The sequence below is a fragment of the Lepisosteus oculatus genome, chromosome 7 (genome assembly GCF_040954835.1).
Source record: "Lepisosteus oculatus isolate fLepOcu1 chromosome 7, fLepOcu1.hap2, whole genome shotgun sequence".
Lineage (NCBI taxonomy): Eukaryota > Metazoa > Chordata > Actinopteri > Semionotiformes > Lepisosteidae > Lepisosteus > Lepisosteus oculatus.
The window spans coordinates 8,845,867-8,865,694 of record NC_090702.1 but is presented as its reverse complement, the minus strand read 5'-3'; the positions used below and the strand labels follow the sequence as shown (position 1 = coordinate 8,865,694).

Genomic DNA, 19,828 nt, shown 5'->3' with positions numbered 1-19,828 from the left:
TCCAGATAAATGATCTGAAACACTTAACACCAAAATATTCAGTCCTCTGAACTGTTCATGAGTGTGCACCCTTCGATAAATGCTGTCTCCATTCGTCACATTTGCTCAGGGCTTTTTCCAGCTTGAGCTTGTGATTTGGAGACAAACGGACTGAGAAGATTAGTATGTAAAGCTGTAGTGCAGCTGTCAGAATTGGTATTGATTAATCAGCATTTGAGGGGGAACATGAAAGAAACCACTTCACAAGTAGAGAGAGGAAAGGAATTCTTCATGCAAACATGTTTCTAGACCATATTTTGGATTCTAATTACATTTGTTTTAAATATTACAGTCTATAAAAGACAATAAACTTTCTCTGTAATGGACAGCATGTAATGGTTACAAAACTAACTCAGGACTGTCACCAGCAGAATATCTGTAGCTTGTCATCTGTATGGAATAACTTGAATGCTTACAGGCCATTCAGGAGTAACACTGGATGTATGGAGACATTTGGTGAGAGTAATGCAGGGTGGAATCTCTCTGGACACGAGAACAGCTTTGGAGTGGTTTAACTGCAAACATACTCTTCAGTGCTAGACTAACAAAGAAGGGTCTAACAAACTAAAATAGAAAGGTGTTGGGCACCAGGCCCAACATAACTTTGGTATTTCTTAAACTATATAGAGCTTGTTTTGTTTTTCAGTTTTAAGTGTGAAGACAAGAAAAGACCTTGACAACCAATGCAGAAGTGAGGACAGTTCTGGGGGGTCAGCAGTTTTTCCTGAGTCCAGTAAAAAATAATAACTGAGACAAGCATACCAATGCTGTTTACAGTAGGCATCTATGAATGGCTACCTTTTGCCAGTAGACTGCAGCTGCACTGCAAGAGTGGCCGTTCATCCCACAGGAGTCTATCCAGAGGTGGATCAGGTCTATACGTCACCAAGGTGCAAGGATAGTGTTAATGCCCATGTCAGACAGTAACTACATAATGTGTTTTGACAGTGTGTCATAATTCAAACTTAGACATTTCCTTGATTTGTATTGTTTTCCCCACATTGCATGCTTTTGATTGATACTGCTGTGCTTAAGTCTTACTATCTTTGACAAAACCAGCATTGTCGTTTACTGTAGCATTCTTTTCACAAGGTTAACCACATGTACAGTCAATACACAGTGTTGCGGTACATAATTCATTATATTTACCAATCAAATCAAACTAAGTCACTGTTAGGTGTTTCTTGTTATTAACGTCAGTTACTTGCACATCAGGAAAGTTAAAGGGCTAATCCTTATCTAAAATCAAAATCTAAGTGTAAGGATTATCATTAGAAAATGGTAACAATTTCAGTAGATCACAAGAGAATCACGTTTGTGCATAAAATCATTTGAGTGAAAAGAGCAGAAAAATGCAAAATGTCTAAACATTTTGCACAGCAGTGTTTTCGAAATATTGGATTAAATCCATTGGACCAGAGTGCACCATTTCTTGTGCATATCAAAATAATTATTTGTATAATGTTCAATAGCATTTCAAGTACATCTCGCTAAGAATGGGCCAGTTTTGACCTGACAAAATGCACTGAAAAGTCATGCATTAGGGAGCATCACATGGCATAAGAGTTAAGATTTTCGGCAAAATTATACTGTGCCAGGATCACTACTAGCCAGCGACAGTTGTACAAGGTTCATTCAATTATATCCGATAGACAGGAAATGTTTGCAGAATTAAATCTTAACTTCCTTTTACTTTAAAGTATGGAGAGAACAAAATAATGCTGTGCTGCCATGAAAAAGCTCAGAAGTAGTGAGTAGTTTATTATAAACACTGTATTATCAATTTATCAATGGTGAAACCATACGTTCTGCTTTATGGGACTATTGCCATTTTCTTTTTTTGCCAAGTAGATCACCCAGTGGATAAGACAGAGGTACCTACACTTAAGTTGTCTTAAATAGACTTACTACAGTAAACTAAATGCTTATCTGATACTAATATGTTTTCCCAACCTTCAGGAAAAAATGAAGGCTTTTTCTTCAGGATGTTTTTAGATGACAGATTATTATCTCTGTAAATTGCCTTGAAATAAAGCTTGTTTTAAATTCTTATTGTAGGTATTTATATTTATGCTGTCATTACAATAATGGCCAACAAAATACAATCTGGTAAGAAACCATGGAAGTAGCACTCAACACACTTTGCCAGTTTTATTTTCTCCTGGCATCATAAATAGATGTATTTCAGTGTGATTGTGAAACCCCAAATGCAAATGCCAATGCAAAACTTGATCTTTCTACACACACATTTATTCATTCTTCCAACATCATTCCCGCGGCATGCTTTTGGAATTCTCTTAATAGAAATGACCAACGCTGGGTGGCACAGATTAATGAATCATTTTCTTTCTACTTATAATAATAATAGCTTACACTTATATAGCGCTTTTCTGGACACTCCACTCAAAGCACTTTACAGGTAATGGGGACTCCCCTCCACCACCACAAATGTGCAGCATCCACCTGGATGATGTCACGGCAGCCATAGTGCACCAGAATGCTCACCACACATCAGCTATCAGTGCGGAGGAGAGCAGAGTAATGTAGCCAGTTCATAGATGGGGATTATTAGGAGGCCATGATTGGTAAGGGCCAATGGGAAATTCGGCCAGGACTCCGGGGTTACACCCCTACTCTTTTCGAGAAACGCCCTCAGATTTTTAATGACCACAGAGAGTCAGGACCTTGGTTTTACATCTCATCCAAAGAACGGCACCTATTTACAGTATAGTGTCCCCATCACTATCCTGGGGCATTAGGACCCACATGGACTGCAGGGTAAGCGCCCCCTGCTGGCCCTACTAACACCTCTTCCAGAAGGAACCTTAGTTTTTCCCAGGAGGTCTCCCATCCAGGTACTGACCAGGCTCACACCTGCTGAGCTTCAGTGGGTTGCCAGTTGTGAGCTGCAGGTTGATATGCTACTTCTGTAATGATAAATGTAATGATCACCTGTGAATGAAACGAGAGGCTAAAAAAACATCAGATGATTTAGATGTCTACACCATTTGTCTTTATATATTTAAAACCACATATACACACACACAGTACAGTATATGACATGAAAGTACACATCTCATTTTACATTGCATTACAGACTGTACGCACCTGGCCCAACATAACTTAGGTATCTTGTAAATATGGAGAGCTTGTTTTGAGTTGTTTTTCAATGTGATGTGAAGCAGAGTTCAGCTGCAGTGAGAAATGAATAAAGTATCACTAAGTTCTGAGAGGCTGAGCATCCTTCAGCAAAGCCTCATGAGGAACACAGAGCACACATTTCAAGAGGCTGCTCTCTCTAAGTCTGACTTTTCTACACATTGCACACATTTAAATTTCACCAAAGCACTTTGTAAATAAGAAGATGACACAAAGGTATTTTTTTCCTGCTGATATTTTACACAGTACTTGTGTCTTTTGTATTTAGATATGATGATTTCCTGAACATACTCTTGTCTTTAGACTATGGGATTTTTGTACAGCAATGGCAGGCACGTCATTGCTAAATATGTACAACGATGAGGGAAGTCCAGCTTCAAAAGAACGGCTTGTTCAAATGCTGTTCTGGCTGCAACAACAAGCCAGGTCTAATCTAAGCGAACAGCAGTGTAATTTAACTGCACACCCTCTGTATCCACACCTGAGGAAGTAGGTGGGACTCCAATGTTTGGACTTAATTTACTTCTGGCCACTGTAATGATACCAGATCTATTAACATCATCCATGTTGTTTTTCCACATTTGTCTGTATTTGACACAATAAAGCATTAATTATTTTTTAATATTAATTTGGTAATAAATGCGAACGTATCCAAGTTTATAATAAACGTTTCTGATTCTGAACATGGAAAGTATTTTAAACCCAGCTCTGGAGCCTGTGAATCACATGATGAGGCTGGAGACCAGTCAGCTGCCTGCGCTATATCCATCACTCACCGAAGTTAGGGGGCTGATATTTGGAATTAGAGAACCAAGTGCTTTGACAACCAGAAGGTTGAGATGATAACTCTGTTGTGTTGCTCTCTGTCTTCTAATTAGGTAAAGATTGCATTATCCACAGTCTTGACACTTGGTGCGGACACTTGGATTTTTAAGATTTTTTGGATTTTAACACTGACCGTTGTGTGCCCCTGAGGGTGAACAGAGCTTGAACTGAGAGCGCATGGGTTAGCCTTTTCAACCAGATAGAAAAGTTAAGGTTGAGATATTCCTGGTTGGCCATGCAGACAGGAGTCTTGTGGAAATCAATTAGCATTCTGAATTCAAAAGAGAAAGTTAGGAAAACCCTCATCTACTGTATTTACAGTACAGCCTCATCTGTCAAAATAGTACTTTCTGTCAACATCTGGTTTCCCAAATTTTAATCAGCCAGATTTCTCATAAAATACTGAACATTTAAAAAATATATTAATCAATGATGACAGCAATCTCAGCTTTAATTTGACATTTTGGAGTAAATACCAATGCATTTTATAATGGAGTTTATGTCATATTCATATGTTTTTGGATTATTATTCAACAAAACTTTAAAGGCAGACAACGTAGTTTAATCTGTTATCTTTTTTGGAATAGTAGTGACACCTGGAGCTATATTTAGCATAAAAGGTAATATAGTACCTAAAGTCAAGGTGTGCAGTATGCATGAAACAGAACATGGTAATAAGGCAACTTGCTCAGAGAGGAGTTTGCCTGAAGGAAATGTCAGTAAATAATTGGCAGTGAAACTGCTCACAGGCAGAAAGAGAAACATCAGCACAATAGGGGATTAAGCTGCTTGCAACCTATTTGCTCAGGTGTGGCATATGGTACCGAGGCAGAACTATTCAAGAAAGGACAAACAGCACCCCCTTCAGGGCCATAGTTGCACTACAGTTTCAAATATTTCTCACCAATTTAATGTTTTCTATTTTAAATAACTACTTTATTTCCCCCAGAACACAAATCAGAAAACAACTAAACAACACGAAATATATCTCTTTTTGTTAACATATAAGTTTCACAATACAGACATGGAATGGAATCTTTAAATATGCTCCTAGAAACTTTCAGATGTTGCCTTGCATTCTTAAACACACAATCTGCTACTCAAGGTAACAATGCACCAAGTCCTTTAATCCAAGAACTTCCTGTTTGGGTTTTTGCCAAAGAGAGCAACTCTGATTTCAGGCATCATCTGTAAGAAAAAAAGGCAGTAATGGGAATTAGGAACCAGACGTTTTAAGAAAACCAGGAAGGGCTTGCAGAACAATATCAGGAAATTACTTTTATGACAAACGGTGTTCCACTACCACTTTAGAAATGGGAGTTCTGGCTACAGTTGTAATTCAATCGATTGCTGCAGTAAATGCATTGCTGTGTTGAATTGCATACCTGGTGAAACAACAAAAAATGCACATATCCAGGATTATCCTCACCATTGCATTATAAAAACAAATAGAAACGGAATTGTGAAGATTCTGATCCACACTTGGTATGGTTCAGAACAAGGTGTGAACACAGGGTATTCCATCTGTCTGAATAGCCAACAGATCTCTGGTTACTTTGTGTGACCTATTCCTTGACTTGATCCTTTCACATGCAGAACACAAATTATACATCAATGTAAGACATAATACACTAGCTGGACTGACTTATTTACAATGTGTGAGAGCACAGCTCTGTCAGGACTATATTCCCCAGAAACCTCTGGGGGAATGAGCTACTGCTATCCATCATGTAACCAGTTTCTTGAGGACAGCTAGTCAGGTGACTCCTTAAAAAGCAGGAAGCAGAGACTCCTGTGTCAGTCAGTCAGAGGATGTTTGCCATCTGAAGGCCAGAGGGCAGAATCTCTCTGTGCATTGTCCACAGGAGGAAGAAGGACTGACCAGGGACTTCAGGGACTTCAGGAACTAGTGAGTTCTGAGAGTTCTGTGAACATTTTGTGTGAAACGCGTGAACAGTGAAAAGTCTCTTTCGTCCTCTGAGACTGTTTATTTCAGAAATTCAGTCTCAGTGGAGAGAAACTGTTCGGAAAATTGTTTGTTTGAGGCCAGTAAGCAGTTTAGCTACTCAGCTGGGATACACTGGGATACTGCTGGGAGAAGAAGTTCATAAAGAACCTCAAAAAAGATCTTAATTTTTCCTAGATTTTGTTTTGGTCATTTGGTGGTGGTATTCTAGATTGTTCCCTGCATTGCGAAAATAAAAAGGCACTAGGGTGCTTTATTAACCTTATAACCTAACCTTTTAACCTTTTTTGTTTGGTGTGTTGGCTAGCCTGCACTTGCCTATTGTAAAGATCCTGTTACAACACACCCAACAGGTTGCCACAACAATAGTTATATATACAAATAGGGTCAGGTGGAACAGGTTTCTATTATGAAGCAAAGTGGATACTGACCAGCTTCGTGCAGCTGTGTACCACATCCTTCCACACATGACGGCAGCATTCAGACTGGGCCAATGCCATTTGTACATGGACCAAACTTCACTGCTCTACAGTGCACTATTCTTAGTACAACTGTTGGAACAGGCCAGTCAACATTCTAAGCACCCTGCATGTCAGTTTTACTATTACGGAGGGATATTTATCATGTGCTCAAAGAGTGAAGCACCAGCTCAGACCCCTCATACCTGCTGTGCCATTAGGTCCAGCCTGCTCTCCAATGTGTTAGAGACTTTAATTTTTCCATCTTGATTGTAGATCTCAACACCTCCAGAGCTGAAAACAAATAATGTCAGAAGTTATCTATTCCTCCTTCTTACAGGTGATAGGGGAACAGTGCCAATAACACTGCTGTTTGAAAACAGTGCAAGAAACAAGATTTCCACAGGCCGAGCACTCGGTCAGAGGACTTAACAGGTGTGTGTTTTTAGGTAGAAGAGACAGGAGCAAATCTGGTAGCTACTTTTGAATCTGAATGCTTTAGAAATCCTTCATTGGACACCTGTCCTGCAGTGCTTGTCCTGTCCTTGCCTCAGCAGCAGAGTTAAAGTTCAAATTCAGAACATCCAGAAACCACATTTTTGCAAAGCTATTTTTATTAAAGTTTTCTTGAGAAAGGAACCTTACTGTAACCCAAAATGAAAAAAAATCCATCTAAGTTTCTCAAGGTCTCTAAAGTTTACACCCAGATGTATGCATGCGTTATTGTGCAAGTACAGTAGAAGTATACCTTTACATTAAAAAATACCAAGACACCTTTTGGTTTCATACTGTTACAGCTGGGCGGGGGGGCATAAAATCTATTACCTTTGCCTTCGACATTTTACACTACAGCTCTTATTCTGTCAATAGGTATCATCTAAAGTATTTACCTTAACTGACTACTAGACAGGCAAACACAGATGATCAAAGGGAATTTTCCGGTTTACTCTAGTTAATTAACTTCTTGATAAATCATTAAGAGGTTTCAACACAGAAATAGCATAAAAGACACAGAAATAAAACAACAGAAGGAAAACAGAGAAACAGAGCAGACCCAGAGAGACTAAGGAACAGCATCACCCTTCTCTTTCTCTAAGCTTGTCATGCCAGAGGATCTTGTTCTGATGAGTCTTGGAGACAAATTTCCAATTAATTTGAAACTTGTTACAGAGAGCTTGTTGTCCTATTTATTTAAGGAAACTATGATTTTCTTTATAATCTGATTATCAGGCTAAAAATTTTCCCTTCTAGTGTGTGATGAATTTTTACAATAGGGAGATTCACATTCACTTCTTAGACCATCCATGTTGAAGGAAGAGAGATTTAGTCCTGGGTCACATTACAGGGGCTGTTTTTTTTCTGGGATAATAGGATATAGGCTTCTGATATTCATAGTTTTGTATACAGTGCAATGTTTTATGTCGTTTGGTTGTGTTATTGTAAATAACATTTATTGTTGTAATTAAGTTGACTCTAATTTTATTAGCCTATTGCCAGAGCTGTGCCAGTTAAAGAAATGTGCCATTTCTGACATGGCTCAAATTGTTTTCTTCCTGCTCCCCCATTTTTGTAAGAGTACAATTAGAAATAGCTTTATAAAACAAGTTCTAATCTTGCTGAAGTATTTTGTTACACAAAAAACCTGGTTATGTTTAGAAGAAAAGGAAATCCTTACATGTCTGCTGAAAGGAAGTTGTTCTGGTCAATGCGGACATCAATGTCCTTCTTCACAGCTGACTTGTAAATCGGAATATTCTTCTGTATAGCAGCCTACTCAAACGCACAAGGAAAAGGAATTACGTTCATCTTCTCTCCCCCTCAGATTTGGAAAAATATTTTTAATTCTAAATCTACACAGCAAGAATTTTAAGTTTTCCTCTTACCTCTTACCCTTTTCCTTGTAAGATTTTAAGTAAAAAAAGTACCTGCTGAATAGTAACTATCAAGGGGTTGAAGGTGGAGGCTTCTGATATAGAACCATGATCTTGGTTTTAAATTTTTTAATAATGGAGTGTGGCTCACGGATAAACTGAACAGAGATATGCCAGACTACATCTCTAACAGTGCAGCTTGCATACAGCAAGGTATCCTACAGAGGGATATTGAATTATATTATGACTGTCTTATCACAATTTTATGTTAATTCTTGTACCCACTGGCATGATATCTGTTACAATATATAACCAGCCCCTGCGAAACAGGGCAGATGTGTGGAGGATGGTTGTTTTAATACATGCATTGGTGTCCCTGTCTATGAAACACTTAGGACTTTTATATAAGCAGTGTTGAGTACAGACTAGAACTGGCATCCATTAATTCACAGTAAAAAATTAAAAGAATACAAAAGGAAAATAGTGGATAAAAGGAATGTTCTACCAAAGTTAAATGCAGAGTACCATCATGAATTTACAGGAAAGAAAAGACTGGTGCTGCTTTAATTTTAAATTAAAGATGTGATCTGAAGGGTGGCAGTGTGAGAGTGTGTAAGTACTGGAATACTGTACTGTCCTCCATGTTGAGCCATGAGCTGATGGTGTACTGGATAGTGTGGCACAGCCTTCTGACTGGAAGGTTGTATTTTAAAAGGCCAGCTGGGGACACTGTTACCCTATCCCAGCAAGCAACCAGAGCACTGTTCCCAGCAAGCAACCAGAGAGCTCCAGCATTGCCAACTATAAGTGGGCTAAGCTTTGTAGATAAAAAAATCAATTACAAGCTGCTTATGATAAGTACATAAGGCAAAGAAATAAGCAGTACAAACGACGTAGTGCTGTAGAATTGTAAAAATATCTCCTTTAGCTATTGTCAGGTTGTGTGGGCTTTAAGAAAAGGATAATACAGCATTCTTTCAAATTAATCATAATCCAGGTCTGATTCACAGAGGCTGTGACACCTCTAGGGGAACACAATTCCTATCCTGTGTCAGTGTGTCACTGTCTGGAAAATCTTAACAGAGCAAGGAAGGGGATGTCATTTGAAATAAGGATTGTAGAGCTAAATTCAGAGGAGTGAAATAGTCATAAAGTACATTCAATAATTTAGCTCCACAGCTTGTCTTGTTTTTCAAAGAGTGCAAACCTAGCAACAGACAAATTTGGGAAACAAGAATGAGTATACCTCACTTCATTCAAATAGTTTTCAAATCAGATTTAAAGATCAAAGATTAATTAAAGTCAGATTTTGCACTAGAGCAGGCATTTAAATAATTCCATCAATATATGTTTGAAAGTGATACACAGCTACCACTAAGAATGAGTGTGAAATGAGATGTTCAATACAAAATTGTGTGTTATGTACTTTTCTCTCAAGCTGTCAAAGAACAAGCTGCTCTTCAAAAAACCTCATACCTTCAACATGGGAATGTCCTGCTTGCGGCAGCGGATTGTCACAACAGGCTCCAAGAGCTGATAGAAACCCTGTCATCACAATGAAAAAAGCAGACATTTCACCGAGACTGTGAGGCTATACCTCCAGCACCAGAAACCAGGATTGTTAAGCTCAGCTCTCCCAGTCCTTAATAGCAATCCTGTCCTAGAGCCTCACTTAACTGCACCAATCCATGTTTAACTTCTTTTCTGAGGTCTCCTACAGTTTTTGACTTTAGAAAAGGGAAATGTTCCAAGGTAGTGAAGAGATAATCTGAGATACAGACAGCTGGGTTAAATTTGTACAGTTAAATTTAAACAGACTAAGTCAGACTTTAAGAGCCTGGAAAGAAGCAAAGCCTGAAACACTAAAGCCTTCAGGAATTCTGAATGTCAATGATATTAATTGACTATGCATGAGATGAGCTTATGCTCTTCAATTACAATACATTAATATAAATACAATAAAAATAAAACGCATAATATGCATAATGTTATTTTTATGACTTGCGCACATGTTAATACCCTTTCACTACTAACAGTTAACAGCAACTGCAATGGGGGTGCAGTCAGTTCTTGAACTGTTGACAGTTTTTATTTTGCTATGTGGCAATAAAGTAAACTAAGAAAAGCATTTTGAAGCATGTGATTACTCCTTTCTTTGAACCCATAACATGAACCCTTTCTGTTTGTGTTACTGGATGGACTGGTATTCATTTACATTAGACAAAGAAGCTGTTTTGTATATATAAAAAGTACACTTTCTGAAGCTTATCTCTGTAAGAAAAGAAGAAAGTGTCTTTCTCAAGGTTATGATATAAAAGACCTAGCATGACTGTGGTGTGACAATTTAGAGCAATTAAGAGAATTAAACAGCAAAAACAATTTTAAATGATTTGTTTCATGTTTTCCTTACAGTCACTTGCAAAAGTATTAATTTCTTTTCACTCATTGTCTTTTTTTGTAGAATTACAAATGCATACACAGCTTTTAAAATGAGTCCATCTTTAATTCTAAAGCTGAATACTTTTAGGGGTGAAAGAAGTTAAATATCCAAAACTGCAAAGCAAATTCCCACATTAAAATATGTTAATTGCATAAGCATTCATCCCCCTGTGTCAATATTTAGAGGAAGAACCTTTGGCAGCAGTTACAGTTGCGAGACTTGTTGGATAAGTCTCTACCATATTTGCACACTGGGTTGGTACAAAGTTTTTCAAGATTTGCCCCAAATCTACTGATGGATTCAATCAGGGCCATACTTTTGGTCACTGAAGAACGTTCACTTTCGTATTGTTACACCACTCCAGGATTATTAGCCCTGAGCCTTGGGTCTGAGTCAGTTTGATAGAGACCTACCCATAAAGACCTGCAGCTGCAATTGCTGCTTAAGTCATTTTCCTAACAAGTCTTGACTCAGTGGGGAGAACGCTTTTCCTTTTCAAACTGCATTCAGTTTGAGCATTCAAATTGTTGAAAAAATACTCACTTAAAATAAAATGGGCAAACATCATCTGAGGTTCAACAAAGAAGGTATCATAGTGTAAAATCCTGGGTTCAGTAAAATGTTTCAGGCATTCATGTGATGGACAACAGAGCTTTCACTGGCCGATTATCAAACTTTATTGGTAAAACAAAAACAAAAACTAGCCGACCAAGCCAGAAGAAGACAAAGAATCAAAAAGAACGGACACAGCGCGAGCCTGCATTCTCTCCTCAACCATCCACACCACACTTTTCCCTGGGTCAGAGATTAAATAAAACTTCACTCACACCAAACAAATTACCACACTGAACACATTAAACCAAATATATCTCACATTAGCAAGGGAGTGAGTACTTTTGCAAACCACTGTACATCCCTTAACTGGTGATGTTAATGAAAAAAAAACATGTTGTAATAATAAGCAAGATCACCCGTTTTAACCAAAGAAAGGTTACAAACAAGATGAGGCAATTCAGTCCATCTAGACCCTTAGGTTGTTAGTACATAATTGCTTTATGAGGATCTCACCCAGTCATTTCTTGAAAGAAAGCGCATTGGCTTCGAAAAGATGAATGAAAAGCTTATTCCCTACTCCTACAACCCTTTGCTTCCTGTTCTTGGTTTTAAACACACTTCCACTAAATGCACCTGGTTGCCCTTTCCTAGACCGATTCCAGGACAGCAGTATTTCTTGTGACATGATGACCGGAACTGTACACAATATTCAAAATTAATATCCCTTTAAGTTCGACAATTTTAACATCCTGTTTGCCTTTTTTATTGCTTTCCCATATTATGTAGAAGATGTAATTGATGCATCAATTTAAAACACCCAATTCCTTTCCATACACAGCTCTTTCAGTGTTTCCCATTATTCCCTAAAAGCCACCACAGGAAACACAGAGCTCAAGAAATCATGAAACAACTTTGTGGAGTGAGAAGCTTAGCCAAGGTGTCAGAATCTAAATCAAGATGACCAAATCTTAATTTACACAGCTTGAAATATAAGCAAATAGACCAGGAAAAAGTGATGTTTCTCCAAGCCCCACTACTTTCTCTCCAAGAAGGCAGGTGGAAAACAAAAAGAGTTAGGGGACCTCCAGTTCCAGGTGAGTGGTTTTTTGTTAACATTTTTATTTAGCTATTTGTTTTTGTTTTCACTTGGTTGTTAGTAGGTCAGTGTTCACTAGCTAAGGTTAGCAGTGAACCAGCTAGCACCTGTCTAGGGCTCTCCCAGCATGTTTAAGTGTCAATAAAGCTGGGTACAAAGCTAAGGTCTTTTTTGCCTTTAGTGCAACTGCAACACAAATGTCCTAGTTGTCCTCAGCACAAGTGCGGCCATCAGGAAAGTGAATGATGGAAGTTAAGAACTGTACCTGCAGTACCAGCCCCTCCATTAAGGTTTGGTACCTGGCAGGGTCCTTCGCAATCTTAGCAAGCCTCTGTTTGGCCTCATTCAACAGATCCTAAATGGGGAGAAGACAGATCAATGACAATGCGCAGTATCGCTCTGCACTGGCACTGACAGGACTGACAGACAGCAGTGATTCCAGAAAATTACAGCAGGATTACAGCAATGATCCCTTAAAAACACTGGATGTGTTACTTCTTTTTGAAACATAACCTTATGAATAACAAGTACGTCAGGTTATGCAGAATAAAACTCCAGCATGCATATCAATGCAGGGTAAAAAAAACAGAAGCTGGAAAATGAAAGAGGAACCAATCCATGCTGTGAGCCTTTTATAAATCATAGAAAGAATCTTTTCTGTGAGATCATGACTACAGACACAATTTTCATTATTGTTTAAAAGGTACAAACCGCAATTAAGTCATCTCGAGCCTTAAGGACCTTCAGCCTGGCTTGGTTCATCAGGTTGGACATCTGTCTGTTGGTATAAAAACCAGAGTCAGACTGTAAGTCAATCAGTGGGAGAAGGTCAGAATATTAATACATCCAATCACAACATAATGACACTTCCAAATATCTTTGCCCTGTCTTGGTGAATGCTGAAGGTTCCCTACGGACACTCACTCCGTGACAGGAAGTGAAGAAGTGAGAATAAACTTCCTATTGATATTCCACAGTTCCAATGAGCTTGTCAGCATGAGGACATACAGTAAGAACAATGATAAATGAGAGGAGGCCAATCAGCCCATGTAGACTGTCTGGTTCACCTTGAACAACATGGCAGGGTGTTTCATACCGTACATTACAACCCTTTGTGTCACTTGTTCTTGGGTTTCAATGCACTTCCATGTCTGCCATGAAAAGCAGATTGTTTCTAAATCCCTCCTAACTGGAGAGCAATGCACAAAAACAATACAAGACCACAATTGTACTGTAGAAAAACCACATTTGAAAAAAGTGGATTTTTTATACCCCCAGCTGTTACATTGCACAAAGCGTCCGGTTGGGGTTTACGATGCTGTTGCACTTTTGGTTTGGGGGTTACTGCTTTACGGCGCTTAGGTGCCTTGGCGGGTTTTTGCTGTTTGGTGTCAGTTACGAGTTATGCACAATAAAGAGAAGACGTCTGCGAAACCTGTCCGCCTCAGTCCCAGGTTTTCCACGGCCTTACACTAGCAAGGATTCAGAAGTATATTTTCAGAATAACTACGCTTTTTGCAAAACAATTCACGCAACAATTAACAATAAAAAGGGAAATGTTTTTTTCTCAGAAGAGACCTGACAAAAGAATATCACTTATTGGACTTGCGTTCTAGTCTAAGTAATCATATATTTGCCCTTTTTGAATCGCTATAATGGTTGGACTCACATTTTCTTCTGCTGTTCAATCTGCTTTTCCTTCTTCTCATAATACTCCATAATCTTCAGCCTCTGGGTCTGAACAAGGCGGCCCTTCTCGATGTTAAACTCTTCCTCAGCCTGGATGACAAAGAATTGGAACGATGGAAAAATACTCAGTTATAAGGTGTCTTTTCCAGATGCATTCAAAGGATAGACAGCCTTTAAAAAACATTTCTGCTCGTGGACAAAGCAACTTTAAATTGTCAAAAAATAACCCCACACACCTTTGGAAGTTGTCAAAAGGAAAAATGTAAAGTGGTCATAAAAAAACTCACCATTAAAAAAAGGTCTGTTCTTCCACTAAACCTACACCATCTTTCAATAAACATATATCCACAATACCCAGTTTGCGGCTTGTGAAGTACTGTACATAGTTACAGTGCCATTAAAGATGTTTCACTGGGTCCCACTCTGTATATAATATACCATGTTCATTTCACAATACGACTTTCGACCACTTAGTTTAAAAGCGCGTCCTGTTATGAAAACAGCGAGACACAAGTAAAGTACGATATGCCTGGCTTCTCCGATCAAGGATCTCACCTTGGCATCGATTTCCTCTGCTTTCTCGCTGGCCTCCTGATCGATGAAGGCCATCATGTGTTTGATCTGTGCAGGAGTGGAACAGCAGCATTACTCTCAGGGCTTAAGAACACAACACCAACAGAGGAGAGCATTTAAAATGTCACAGGGCTACCTAAAGAAAACCCTTCATTGGTATTGCAGACTATTTTATCAGGAAAAATAGGAAATTTGCTTTCAATTTAGTCCTGACGTATACAAGCTGGTTTGTAGTTTGAATTGACTTCTGCTAGCCTTTACGGTTATAACTTGCTGGGCTCAGTTTAGAACAGTAAAAATATTCTGGTGGTATTTTATTGTTTCTTAGGCTTGAGATGTAACAGGTCAAGCACCCTATAAAGCATTTCACTTAAGAGTTGAGCACATTTCTTGTACAGATGTCCAGCTGCTGTAATATTCAAACAAGGGTAACTGAATGGCTGACTCATAACCACCGCGTTATGTTAAACCATAGACTAACGCTCACAGCAGCCTTCTATCTTTTTTTAGAAAAGACCTCCAGCACTCATATCGCCAAGATGTGGAATGTGGCTCATTGTCATGAGCCTACTGCTCCATACTGTCCACAAGTTACAATCAGAGTTCATTTTCTTGGTCTCTGGAAATGTTACGTTTAATAATAAGAATCACACCACTACCTGTCTGTTGCTTTTGACCCAATCACAATAGCAGCTAAGCAGCTTGAAAACTACAGACCTCTGTTCACGGTAAAAGTAGGAACCTTGAGTCCATGCATTACTTATTAATATCTGGGCTACACTCATGCTTTTATGAGGGCCTCTGCCGGACTTAAAGATTTCTTGAAAAATGGAATTCACAATTGGTCGTCACTAAAAAAGTACCAAAATAAGAGTGGACATGGAAGGGGTTGCTGGTTACTGTTTGTAAATGGAATTACCCTAAAACAGAGCAAAATCCCAAGGTCCCACCACATGTGGTTGGATAATAAGATTGCGAGGCCAGCTGTCTAACTCACGCGTCTTTTTGGAGTTGCCGACCAGTTTGTGTGATGTGTCATTGGAATGAAATAAGATCACCTCATGAACACGCACACAGGGACATAGAGAACACTCGACAACAATGGCACTGAGGGCTGTGATAGTACCCAGGACCTTGGGCTTGTGAGATACCAGCACTAATCATCACCCTGTAAGTGCTTAATGGTTTACTGTAGGTCAATAGAAACATATTGTAGTGCATTGTCTCTTGCTGTGCCAAAGCCACAGTGACAAGACCTCGATGTCTCATTCATTATAGGAACACACTGCGACAGCACACTGTGGAAAAAATCCCTACTCCTGCTGGCAGTTCTTAGGGATTTCCATCAATAAACCCTGTTTCACCGATTCATTCCCAGGCTACACAACCATGAGCTCTTTGTCTGGAACGCAATTCATGTGAAAAAACCCAAACATCAACCAAATACAACAGTTTTCTAAAGTGCCTTTTATAGAAACTACCACTATACTTTTCATGGTCTAACAATCTAACTAAAATTGTTTATAAATTCATTCTTTTGAAACTATGGAAACTGAGTCTTATGTACAGTATATGTCACTCTATAATGGAAGGTTTAACTTCTACAATTACTTTAAAATACAATTTAATTCGATCTTTGTCCTCGACACACATTATCCGCTATAATAGCTAATGTAGTAGCACTATAATAGGAGTTACAGTCAGGGTTAGGAGAACCACTAACAAACACTGAAGAAGTTATGTATATGTGCATTTAGAGCTCAGGAAGAAAATGATGGTTGTGTGCCCTTTAGAAATGGTTTACGTAATCTCAATCAATCACAAAGCCAATAAAGACCTGATAATGCATTTGTAATGGGCCCATTTAATTGACCATGTTTACCTCCTCTACCATCAGAATTCCTCAACAACTATTCTGAGCAACAAAAATGCAAGCAGGTCCTTGGAAGGATCATAAGGTGCTGTAGTCAGACAACATGGAAATAAAATCATGAGTTTAAGTCCTGACGTGACATTTTTGCTTTAACAAGTTCTCCAAAAAGTTCACAGTCTTCAGGGACACTGTGGCAGGTGATCAACCCTCAACTGGATTGAGATCTTGTGAAGTCAAGTAAAAACAGAACTGAGCACCAAACACCAGATCAACCCAGTTCCTTGTTATCAAAATCAGGCTGCCCGAGAAACTGGAGATGTGTGCAGGTCCTCACAAACTAACTGTTTGTGAAAAGGAAGAAAGGAAGGGGGAGAGAGAACACAGAAAATCTCATGATTTATACACCTGTGCATCAAAATAACCATTTTGACTGCAGATAAAAGGCACATTATGCAAAAATAAAGCTTGCCAACACGATTTCATCACTCTCCACCATTAATAAGACTGTATTACCAACAAAACCATTAAGAAGATAATAAGAACACGTGAATAAGATTGATTTAACTCATCAGGTTAAATCTCAAAACCCTCAATATTATTTCTGATAAGTTCTGTTGAAGATAGCACACCCACCTGTAATACAAATAAGTCAGTTCCTAAAAACACTTTCTGCAGTGTGGTGAGTATACAGAGAGGCCAACTATTTAACTGATCTCTCAGAATTTCCATCTTTGGTCAAAAGAAAGGTTCGCAAAAAAAAGAGAAAATTGTCATGTCATGGAAGTTTGTGTGTTTTCTTTTATTTGTATGAGAGAGATGTTAAAGAGAAAAAAGTTTTGGTTTACCAAATACTGAATTTCTTTACCAATAATTCCTTTACCAATACTGAATTACAGTGGTTGTTAAAAATATTGTCAACTCCCTCTTTGCAAAATGTGCAATTTCACGGTATAAAAGTAGCTTCCTGCATGCCATTTTCATTAATTTGTTCATTTTTTTATAACATATAGCATTATACTGTACATGAAATGAAAAATAAAGAGTTCCACAGTCAGCAGCGACTCCAACAAAATCATTTTACAGGCATTACAGTTCAAATGAACACAATCCTGTTACATTCCTGGATTAAATGAGATTTTAAGAAAGGAGGATTTTCACATACAGCAACATTGTCCAGTCAATATTTTACTGAGCAAAAAACATTATAATAAAGTTTCGGTGTCATTACTTTTGTGACTTCATATTTTGCTGTGGTGCCAATACCAGATGTCAGGAGGCTGTTCCTGAAAAATGTCTGCATAACTTATAAACATAATTACTCTGAAAAAGCAACATATGTCTTGTACTTGCACCCTATGCAGAATTATTAAATGCAAAAATGTTGGCAGGTTAACGAAAACCATCATTGTCACACTACAAGCATCTTCTACAGTTCTGATGCTTTCTAATTTTATTTTTAACAGATTCATAACGTAAAAATCATAGTGTTTCTACACTATATTTTCGATACTTGCGAAATACAGGATTTAAGAGGCATTTAGCAATATTTTTGAGGAACAAGTCGACTGTCTTGTTCTCATAGTTGAGTGTAGCCCTCAGACCTGCGCAGGACTTTTTAGCTAGAAAATGGCCAGTATTTATCATCATGCGGTAACCTACAAAGCCTTTAACCATGTTTTTAAATCATACAAATGTTAAAGAATTATTAACGAATAAACACGAGACAAGCAACCACGGTTTTTCTCCAATTAAAGATTAATTGGAGAAAAACTTATTACATTACAGCTACACATAAAACATTATAAGTTAAAAAAATCTAAATACAAGTAACTGCTAAAACAGAAAATAAACGACGCTCGTTTTGTAACGAGATATCCAAATTAAAAGAGGATCGTTCAATTATTCAAATATACTGTACCTGCTTCTGCACATCTGCGTCGCTGAGCGCCATCGCTGCAGTAATACCAGAGGATTTTAGATCTGAATAAAAAGATGGCAAATACTTATATTTGAGCTTGTGTATAAATTAGTTTAAATATTTTACATGCAGACTTGATTTATGTGTAAATGCTTTTTTTATTCTATACTACTGTACTGAATGACAAATTGTGTCCTCCCTCTGCCGCAGTCACGAAAAATATCCCAGAGTCGATCAGCTGATTCTCACACAGCGGAAACGACCTACACAGTCACATGATTGTCAGAGACTTCCGGCCCGTAAATACTCAAATAAAACACCAATTCTACCAATACTTTTTATTAAGTTAAATACACAGACTTTTATTTTATAATAAATATATATAATATATAATATTTTTATAAGTTATTAATTGTTTCATTTCTTGCCTGCCTGACTACTTCATTCTCTACTGAAACAGGTGCAGTTTTTAAAGCAACCTAATTTTCTGTTGCGCTTAAACTTCAAATGGACGGTTGTTTGCGAATCATACTGATTGACGTGCCGACGTCATCGAGAACTGTAAGGACAGAAATATCTTCGGACGCGTGGTGGCAGCGTGTGCTGCATAATATTTAGATTTTGCTGGTATTTTAGCATGTGTTGCTTCAGAGATATTTAACCCATTTGTTAAGCTTACGTCAAATTAATTCGTGCAATATGTATATTTTAGACTAAAGTGTTCATTTGTGTAAAATGTATTTTGAAATTCCGTTATACCTTATCATTAGTTTTATTAATACAGTGATAACAGCGAAAATAATTACATATATAGTACATATCTTATAAATATCACAGGAAAAAAAAACATCTCCGATAAACCTATTTCGCTGAATTTGTTATTTTCACAAACTAACAATGGTAGCCGCGATCAGAAGCGAAAATGTAAGTATTTTTGGGGGGCACAGGTGTCAATACAGTATTGACAGATTATGTCCGTCGGCCCAGCTGCAAGGAAATACTTTGCATAAATCCATAACAAAACGTGCAGCCGATGACCTTTGACACGTTAAGTGCAAAACTTGCAGAATTTGCTAAATGGCACCTCGCTGGTATTTGCCTGCTAGTTTATGCAGGCTGACTCTCGTCTGCCATTGTTGGAACGGATTTAGTAATGTCGTGATAAAATGTTTACGTTAACCGAGCGCCCTTTGACCCCTCCCCTTCACCGTAAGTGTTGCTGTGCTCCTCTGCCCGCATGATGGCTACCCTGGCTCTAAATTAGGAACTGGAGAGCCGGGAGACATAGCTATTCCCCCTTGAAGGACTCTCACTTGTGCTAGACACGGACAGACAGCACTGGAGAAAGGGTAAGCGATGGGACATT

General features: G+C 38.3%; 2 protein-coding genes across 3 annotated transcripts in view; one reads left to right on the top strand and one right to left on the bottom strand.

The window, feature by feature from the left end:
• Positions 1–3,029: 3,029 nt before the first annotated feature.
• atp6v1e1a (ATPase H+ transporting V1 subunit E1a) lies at positions 3,030–18,711 on the bottom strand. The gene is made up of 9 exons (XM_006633666.3): positions 18,463–18,711; positions 14,654–14,719; positions 14,079–14,188; positions 13,121–13,187; positions 12,675–12,764; positions 9,795–9,863; positions 8,123–8,217; positions 6,654–6,741; positions 3,030–5,211 (listed from the first exon to the last, which is right to left on the bottom strand). The coding sequence occupies exons 1-9, from the start codon at positions 18,493–18,495 to the stop codon at positions 5,149–5,151; spliced, it is 681 nt and encodes a 226-aa protein (XP_006633729.1). The 5' UTR covers positions 18,496–18,711; the 3' UTR covers positions 3,030–5,148.
• Positions 18,712–19,237: 526 nt separating this feature from the next.
• Positions 19,238–19,828, top strand: part of bcl2l13 (BCL2 like 13) — a 41,330-nt gene continuing 40,739 nt past the window's right edge. Inside the window, exons 1-2 of one of the 2 annotated variants that reach the window (XM_015353080.2) lie at positions 19,238–19,386; positions 19,677–19,811. The gene's annotated coding sequence lies outside the window, so the exon portion shown is untranslated. Of the gene's footprint in view, positions 19,812–19,828 lie in introns of both variants that reach the window. The other variant, XM_015353081.2, reaches the window with a different exon arrangement.

What these genes read in the sequence shown, in the direction of transcription:
- atp6v1e1a (XM_006633666.3), bottom strand. Translation starts at nt 18,495, where the DNA reads ATGGCGCTCAGCGACGCAGATGTGCAGAAGCAG. An exon ending in ACGCAGATGTGCAGAAGCAG is followed by an intron (nt 14,720 to 18,462) that starts GTACAGTATATT and finishes ACTCCTGCACAG; the next exon opens with ATCAAACACATGATGGCCTT. An exon ending in AACTTCCTTTCAGCAGACAT is followed by an intron (nt 6,742 to 8,122) that starts GTAAGGATTTCC and finishes ATTTGTTTTCAG; the next exon opens with CTCTGGAGGTGTTGAGATCT.